Source organism: Bombina bombina, chromosome 1, assembly GCF_027579735.1.
Source record: "Bombina bombina isolate aBomBom1 chromosome 1, aBomBom1.pri, whole genome shotgun sequence".
Classification (NCBI taxonomy): Eukaryota; Metazoa; Chordata; class Amphibia; order Anura; family Bombinatoridae; genus Bombina; species Bombina bombina.
In genome coordinates this window covers 362,821,271-362,830,056 of record NC_069499.1, presented here as the reverse complement: position 1 = coordinate 362,830,056, position 8,786 = coordinate 362,821,271, and the positions used below count along the sequence as shown (strand labels likewise).

At 38.2% G+C, this 8,786-nt stretch overlaps 1 protein-coding gene across 1 annotated transcript in view; it reads right to left on the bottom strand.

Annotated features, from left to right (window-relative positions):
- Positions 1-2,349: 2,349 nt before the first annotated feature.
- The window catches only part of UBXN4 (UBX domain protein 4), a 104,917-nt gene continuing 98,480 nt past the window's right edge, over positions 2,350-8,786 (bottom strand). The window contains exon 12 of the mRNA XM_053698248.1: positions 2,350-2,970. Within this exon, the coding sequence (XP_053554223.1) occupies positions 2,835-2,970 (136 nt within the window). The 3' untranslated portion in view covers positions 2,350-2,834. The remainder of the gene's footprint in view (positions 2,971-8,786) is intronic.

Genomic DNA, 8,786 nt, shown 5'->3' with positions numbered 1-8,786 from the left:
ATTTAGAACTTTATAAAAAAGCGCCCAACCATAGCTTAGAGTGTCACAGAAAATAAGACTTGCTTACCCCAGGACACTCGTCTACATGTCGTAGAAAGCCAAACCAGTACTGAAACGAAAATCAGCAGAGGTAATGGTATATATATAAGAGTATATCGTCGATCTGAAAAGGGAGGTAAGAGATGAATCTCTACGACCGATAACAGAGAACCTATGAAATAGACCCCGTAGAAGGAGATCATTGCATTCAAATAGGAAATACTCTCCTCACATCCCTCTGACATTCACTGCACGCTGAGAGGAAAACCGGGCTCCAACCTGTTGTGGAGCGCATATCAACGTAGAATCTAGCACAAACTTACTTCACCACCTCCATAGGAGGCAAATTTTGTAAAACTGATTTGTGGGTGTGGTGAGGGGTGTATTTATAGGCATTTTGAGGTTTGGGAAACTTTGCCCCTCCTGGTAGGAATGTATATCCCATACGTCACTAGCTCATGGACTCTTGCTAATTACATGAAAGAAAATGCTTTCATCCTATTGGCTGATTTGAATGTAATGATTTTTTTATTTTTTGTAATTAAGTAAAAATGAAAGAAAAACGTTCCCCAAAGTTTATAAAGTGTGAATTTCAACATAAAGCTGTATAAAATGCCCAATAAAGCAATCGATCTAGCCCATAAAAGTGTCTACCAATTTTATAGCCCATATTAAGCCCTTTATTCTGTTTGAGAAAAGAAAATGGCTTACCGGTCCCCATGAGGGGAAATGACAGCCTTCCCGCATTACACAGTCTTGTTAGAAATATGGCTAGTCATACCTTAAGCAGAAAAGTCTGCCAACTGTTTCCCCCAACTGAAGTTATCTCATCTCAACAGTCCTATGTGGAAACAGCAAACGATTTTAGTTACTGCTGCTAAAATCATATTCCTCTCACAAACAGAACTCTTCATCTTTTTCTGTTTCAGAGTAAATAGTACATACCAGCACTATTTTAAAATAAACTCTTGATAGTAGAATAAAAAAAACTACAACTAAACACCACATACTCTTCACCATCTCCGTGGAGATGCTGCTTGTTCAGCGGCAAAAGAGAATGACTGGGGTGGGCGGAGCCTAGGAGGGACTATATGGACAGCTTTTGCTGTGCTCTTTGCCATTTCCTGTTGGGGAAGAGAATATTCCCACAAGTTATGGATGACGCCGTGGAACAGACACACCAATGTTGGAGAAAAACACTTTATTTACGGTACTGCGCCTTTAAGAGAAAAAAAAAAAACACACGTTCTGCAAAACTGCTTTAAAATACATCAAACTTTCCAAATTTTTGATAGCAGTCTCAATTTGTGTAGTAAAGTTTGCCCCACAAGAAATTAAAACATTTAACCCTTTAATGTGCAAACCGGATTGAAATAAGGCCTAAATCCGGAAAAAACACCCCCAGCAGGGCTGTGGCGCCTTCCTGCCCTCAGGGATTGTAAATATGGGGTTAAAGCTTCGATTTGGCCCAAAACATCCACAAGGGCCCTCAGGAGTTGGAGCTTGCCGAGTGAAAACAACTGCGCACCTAAGGCGTGAAAATAGGCCCCGTCCATCCCCCTCGATGTCTCTACAGCCTCAAAGAACCGCACCAGAGCGGTTTTAAACTAGCCATGTGGGTTCTGAGACCCAAAAAATAAGCCAAGTGTACCCTCAATAAAGTTGCCCAAAAAACGTTATTGCCACAAAACGTTAAAAGCACTCCCAGTTACAAAACGTTTGCCTACAAACATTCAAAAACTCAGTGTCAACCATTTTTTAATTAGCCCCTTATTGCAAGCTTAGTAATGCCCTTCTATAGCTCTTAGGATTACTGCTTACCCTTACCCTCATGGGGATACCGTCAGCCTTTCTGAAATACACAGTCTCTCCAGAAAAAATAACTGAACATACCTCACTGCTATATAGCATGAAAACGTTCCTCACACTGAAGTTTCCTGCACCCCTCAGCCTATGTGGGAACTGTACTGGATCTTAGTGACAAATCATCCATCTGCTGCCTGAGAGTAAATAGTACACACCGGTACCATTTAAAACAAAAAACTCTTGCTTGAAGAAATTAAAAACTAAAATTTTATCACCTCTTTCACTTTACCCTTCCTAGTACTTAGAGTAGGCAAAGAGAATGACTGGGGGGTGGAGCTAAGGGAGGAGCTATATAGCCAGCTCTGCTGTTGTGCTCTTTGCCACTTCCTGTTAGCAGGAGGATAATATCCCACAAGTAAAGGATGAATCCGTGGACTCGTCATACCTTATAGAAGAAACATTTTGTAATAAATCACATTCAGACTATAAAAAAAGTAAGACAGGTTGCTGAAAATCTTTTATTGGCAACATTTGAAAATGGACAATGAAAAAAATTGACAAATAATTTGCTTTAGCGTGTGATAAAGTGATAAAGGAAAACAGTTTTATATAAATAAGTTATCTGATTTAAGGATTATTATCAATCTTAATTCTCAAAAAGAACGCATTACATTATAATAACAAAATATCATCAGGATAACCTCAAAATGTATAAGAATGTTAAATATTATTAAATGAATTCACCAACGCAAATGTCCATAATGCTAAAATTCTTTAGAAATGATACTTGTAAAGCTTCTAGTACAGTCATACAAAACCATACGTAAAGCCGCTAAAGAAAAGGTTATCGCGCCCAGGGTTTCAGAGCCTAGTTTCATGCACCACACTAAGTAATGGGCTTATGAACGTGTCTAAAATACAGAGGTCCCACCTGTTCTGTGGCCGTTAATCAAACCAAAAGCATATAGTACATTAGGTGATTCACTCTTCTACATTTGCTGGGTTGAGTTTCCATTCCAAGTGTTATTTTCATCTTCGTCATCCTGAGTTCTCAACCTGTAGATTTTACCTTCTTTCTTAAATTCCTCTGGTCGCTTTTCAAGCACTCTTTTCCTAAGAGTTTCCCTGAAATTTTGACAAAACAAAACAAACAACTAAGCAAACTCAAGGTCTTTGTGAACAAATGTATAATATTGTATTAATGTTGTGTCTATACATTTAAAATGAAAACCACACACAGAAAGTATATTTCAGAAAAGAATGTTGGCAGAGAAAAAATGTAATAAAATTCAAATTAACCATTTGCAGCCCACATTTTACCCACTGTTGATGCAAGTAATTAATGATTGGCAAACACTTGTTTTACGGACAAAGCTAAAACTACTTGGGACAAGATACAGTATTAGTAGCAGGTGCTGGTTGTAAAATTAAAGTAACACTGTACTGTAACATTTTTTCCTCTTTAATGTGTTGCAAATGATCAATTTCACCTGTTGAAGTGTATTACATTGATTAAAAATAGCCCCTTTACTTGTCATTTGAAAAAGTTGCTTAAGCCTGTCAAACCCCCAATTTAGTATTGGCTATAGAAAAGCTATGTAAGCAAAACGCAGCATCATGAACCAACCCTTCCAGTGGAGGGAGGGAGAGAAAGCTCAGCCAATTTGCTCCTGCATCTGTTGCTTGCTTGAGTACATTGTCTCTTTAAATATTATTAAAGGGACAGTCTACTCCAGAATTTGTATTCTTTAAAAAGATAGATAATCCCTTTATTATCCTTTCCCAAGTTTTGCATAACCAACAAGGTTATATTAATACACCTTTTACCTCTGTGATTACCTTGTTTCTAAGCCTCTGCAGACTGCCCCCTTATTTCAGTTCTTTTGACAGACTTGCATTTTTTGTCAATCAGTGCTGACTCCTAGGAAACTCCACGTGCGTGAGCACAATGTTATCTATATGGCACACATGAACCAACGCCCTCTAGCTGTGAAAACTTGTCAAATGCATTCAGATAAGAGGCTGCCTTCAAGGGCTTAGAAATGAGCATATGAGCCTACCTAGGTTTAGCTTTCAACAAAGAATACAGAGAGACAAATAAAATGTGATGATAAAAGTAAATTAGAAAGTTTAATTTTGACTAGACTGTCCCTTTAAACACACACAATAGACAAAAAGCAGCCCCCAAACACAAACCATCATCACCTAGAGATACTTAAAATACTTAAAGGGACACTAAACCCACATTTTTTTCTTTCATGATTCAGATAGAACATGCAATTTTAAAGGGACAGTCTAGTATAAAGTAAACTTTCATTATTCAGGTAGGACTTTTAATTTTAATCAAATTTCCAATTTACTTTTATCATCAAATTTGCTTTTTTCTCTTTGTATTCTTAGTTTAGACTAAACCTAGGTAGGCTCATATGCTAATTTCTAAGCCTTTGAGGGCTGCCTCTTATCACAGGCTTTTTAAATCTCTTTTCAACACAAAGAGACAGAAAGTACACGTGGGCCATATAGATAACAGTGTGTTCAGGCACAGGGGGCCATTTAAGATCTAGCACAAAACAATGCTAAATTTAAGACAATAGATAATAAACAGTCACAGTCATGTGATCAGGAGGCTGGAAGAAGGTTCCTAGATACAAGGTAATCACAGAGGTAAAAAGTATATTAATATAACTGTGTGGGTTTGCAAAACTGGGGAATGGGTAATAAAGGAATTATCTATCTTTAAAAACAATAACAATTCTATGGTAGACTGTCCCTTTAAGGTACTTTCTAATTGACTCCTATTATCATTTATTCTTCATTCTCTTGCTATCTTTATTTAAAAAGCAGGAATGTGATGCATAGGAGCCGGCACATTTTTGGTTGAGAACCTCGGTTATAGATGGCAACAGTGATATAAATGATGACCGGGAGAGATTTGCAGGTAAAATTGTGATTTTACCTGCAAATCTCTCCCAGTCATCATTTATATCACTGTTGCGATCTATGTTTCTTCTCTGTGACTTTGCCAATAGGGGTTTGGAGAGCCCCAGCAGCAGTGGTGATTTATGCCGTTTTGCCAGAATTATACTGTCATTCTGTGAGGCCCTGGACTAAAGCTCTTCATGCATACAAGTGCTCGGTGCTACATGATTGCACTGTTGTTCGCAACTGGAGATTAGGAGATCGTTCCACACCGAAAGGGCAACATTCTGGGTGAGTCCTCATTTGCAAGTTATTTATACTTGGAATGTATATCGTGTGTTAAAGGTGACATCCGCATTAGTGGGACTCTTTGATAGAGTCGGTTATGAACTTTCATTTTATACTAATTGGTCTGTACAACAACAATACTGAGCAGTCTTTTTTTCCTTTGAACATTATCTGGGTTATACTTGCTTATTGGTGGCTAAATGTCAGCCACCAATAAGCAAGCGCTATCTATGGTGCTGAACCTAAAATGGGCTGGCTGCTTAGATTTACATCACCAAAGGAAGTGTATGCATTAAGCAAGTATATGCAGTATGTATAAATATAAGTGATAGATTTATTACTCTCAAATGTTGCCGTTAAAATTCAAATTGACATATACAGTTAAAAAACATAATTTATGTAAGAACTTACCTGTTAAATTCATTTATTTCATATTGGCAAGAGTCCATGAGCTAGTGAAGTATGGGATATACAATCCTACCTACCAGGAGGGGTATCCCAAAGTTAACCAAACCTCAAAAATGCCAATAAATACACCCCTCACCACACCCACAATTCAGTTTAACGAATAGCCAAGTAGTGGGGTGATAAAATAAGGAGTAAAAAAAGCATACAAAAAAAGGAACTGGAAATAAAATTGTGCTTTTTATACAAAAATCATAACCATCATAAAAAAGAGTGGGCCTCATGGACTCTTGCCAATATGAAAGAAATTAATTTATCAGGTAAATTCTTACATAAATTATGTTTTCTTTCATGTAATTGGCAAGAGTCCATGAGCTAGTGACGTATGGGATAGAAATACCAAATATGTGGGAGACCACAGAAGAGTCACTAGAAAGGGAGGGATAAAATAAAAACAGCTATTTACGCTGAAAAAATTAAATACACAAAAAAATAAGTCTCTTAAAACAAATTGACATAAATTTCAAGAAAAAAACTTAAATCATAAGCAGAAGAATCAAACTGAAACAGCTGCCTGAAGAACTTTTCTACCAAAGACTGCTTCAGAAGAAGCAAATACATCAAAATGGTAAAAATGTATTAAATGTATGCAAAGAAGACCAAGTTGCTGCTTTGCAAATCTGGTCAACTGAAGCTTCATTCTTAAAAGCCCAAGAAGTGGCGACTGATCTAGTAGAATGAGCTGTAATTCTCTGAGGCAGGGCCTGTCCCGCCTCTACATAAGCCTTGTGAATCAAAATCTTTAACCAAGATGCAAAAGAAATGGCAGAGGCTTTCTGACCTTTCCTAGGACCAGAAAAAATAACAAATAGACTAGAAGTCTTCCTGAACTCTTTAGTAGCTTCAACATATTTCAAAGCTCTTACAACATCCAAAGAATGTAGAGATCTTTCAAGAGTATTCTTGGCATTAGGACACAAGGAAGGAACAACAATTTCTCTACTAATTTTGTTAGAATTCACAACCTTAGGAAGAAATGTAAACGAAGTCCGCAAAACAGCCTTATCCTGATGGAAAATCATAAAAGGAGACTCACAAGAGAGAGCAGACAATTCAGAAACTCTTCTAGCTGAAGAGATAGCCAAAAAGAACAACACTTTCCAAGAAAGTAGTTTAATATCCAAAGAATGCATAGGCTCAAAAGGAGGAGCATGCAAAGCCTTCAAAACCAAATTAAGACTCCAAGGAGGAGAGATGGCTTTAATAACAGGCTTAATACGAACCAAAGTTTGAACAAAACAGTGAATATCAGGAAGATTAGCAATTTTTAAGTGAAATAAAACAGAAAGAGCAGAGATTTGGATTCAAAGTACTTGCAGACAAACCTTTATCCAAACCATCCTGAAGAAACTGTAAAATTCTAGGAATTCTAAAAGAATGCCAAGAGAATTTATGCGAAAAACACCATGAAATATAGGTTTTCCAAACCTGATAACAAATCTTTCTTGAAACAGACTTACGAGCCTGTAGCATAGTATTAATCACTGAGTCAGAGAAACCTCTATGACTAAGCACTAAGCGTTCAATTTCCATACCTTCAAATTTAGTGAGTTGAGATCCTGGTGGAAAAAACATAATTTATGCTTACCTGATAAATTCCTTTCTTCTGTAGTGTGATCAGTCCACGGGTCATCATTACTTCTGGGATATTACTCCTCCCCAACAGGAAGTGCAAGAGGATTCACCCAGCAGAGCTGCATATAGCTCCTCCCCTCTACGTCACTCCCAGTCATTCGACCAAGGACCAACGAGAAAGGAAAAGCCAAGGGTGAAGTGGTGACTGGAGTATAAATTAAAAAATATTTACCTGCCTTAAAAACAGGGCGGGCCGTGGACTGATCACACTACAGAAGAAAGGAATTTATCAGGTAAGCATAAATTATGTTTTCTTCTGTTAAGTGTGATCAGTCCACGGGTCATCATTACTTCTGGGATACCAATACCAAAGCAAAAGTACACGGATGACGGGAGGGATAGGCAGGCTCTTTATACAGAAGGAACCACTGCCTGAAGAACCTTTCTCCCAAAAATAGCCTCCGATGAAGCAAAAGTGTCAAATTTGTAAAATTTGGAAAAAGTATGAAGCGAAGACCAAGTTGCAGCCTTGCAAATCTGTTCAACAGAGGCCTCATTCTTGAAGGCCCAAGTGGAAGCCACAGCTCTAGTAGAATGAGCTGTAATTCTTTCAGGAGGCTGCTGTCCAGCAGTCTCATAAGCTAAACGAATTATGCTACGAAGCCAAACAGAAAGAGAGGTAGCGGAAGCTTTTTGACCTCTCCTCTGCCCAGAGTAAATGACAAACAGAGAAGACGTTTGTCGAAATTCCTTAGTTGCCTGTAAGTAAAATTTTAGAGCACGGACTACATCCAGGTTGTGCAGTAGACGTTCCTTCTTTGAAGAAGGATTTGGGCATAAAGAAGGAACAACAATCTCTTGATTGATATTCCTGTTAGTAACTACCTTAGGTAAGAACCCAAGTTTAGTACGCAGGACTACCTTATCCGAATGAAAAATCAAATAAGGAGAATCACAATGTAAGGCTGATAATTCAGAGACTCTTCGAGCCGAGGAAATAGCCATTAAAAATAGAACTTTCCAAGATAACAACTTTATATCAATGGAATGAAGGGGTTCAAACGGAACGCCCTGTAAAACATTAAGAACAAGGTTTAAACTCCATGGTGGAGCAACAGTTTTAAACACAGGCTTAATCCTGGCCAAAGCCTGACAAAAAGCCTGGACGTCAGGAACTTCTGACAGACGTTTGTGTAACAGAATGGACAGAGCTGAGATCTGTCCCTTTAAAGAACTAGCAGATAAACCCTTTTCTAAACCTTCTTGTAGAAAAGACAATATCCTAGGAATCCTAACCTTACTCCAAGAGTAACCTTTGGATTCACACCAATATAGGTATTTACGCCATATCTTATGGTAAATCTTTCTGGTAACAGGTTTCCTAGCCTGTATTAAGGTATCAATAACTGACTCAGAAAACCCACGTCTTGATAAAATCAAGCGTTCAATTTCCAAGCAGTCAGCTTCAGAGAAGTTAGATTTTGATGTTTGAAGGGACCCTGTATCAGAAGGTCCTGTTTCAGAGGTAGAGACCAAGGTGGACAGGATGACATGTCCACCAGGTCTGCATACCAAGTCCTGCGTGGCCACGCAGGTGCTATTAGAATCACTGATGCTCTCTCTTGTTTGATTCTGGCAATCAATCGAGGAAGCAACGGGAAGGGTGGAAACAAGTAAGCCATCCTGAAGTCCCA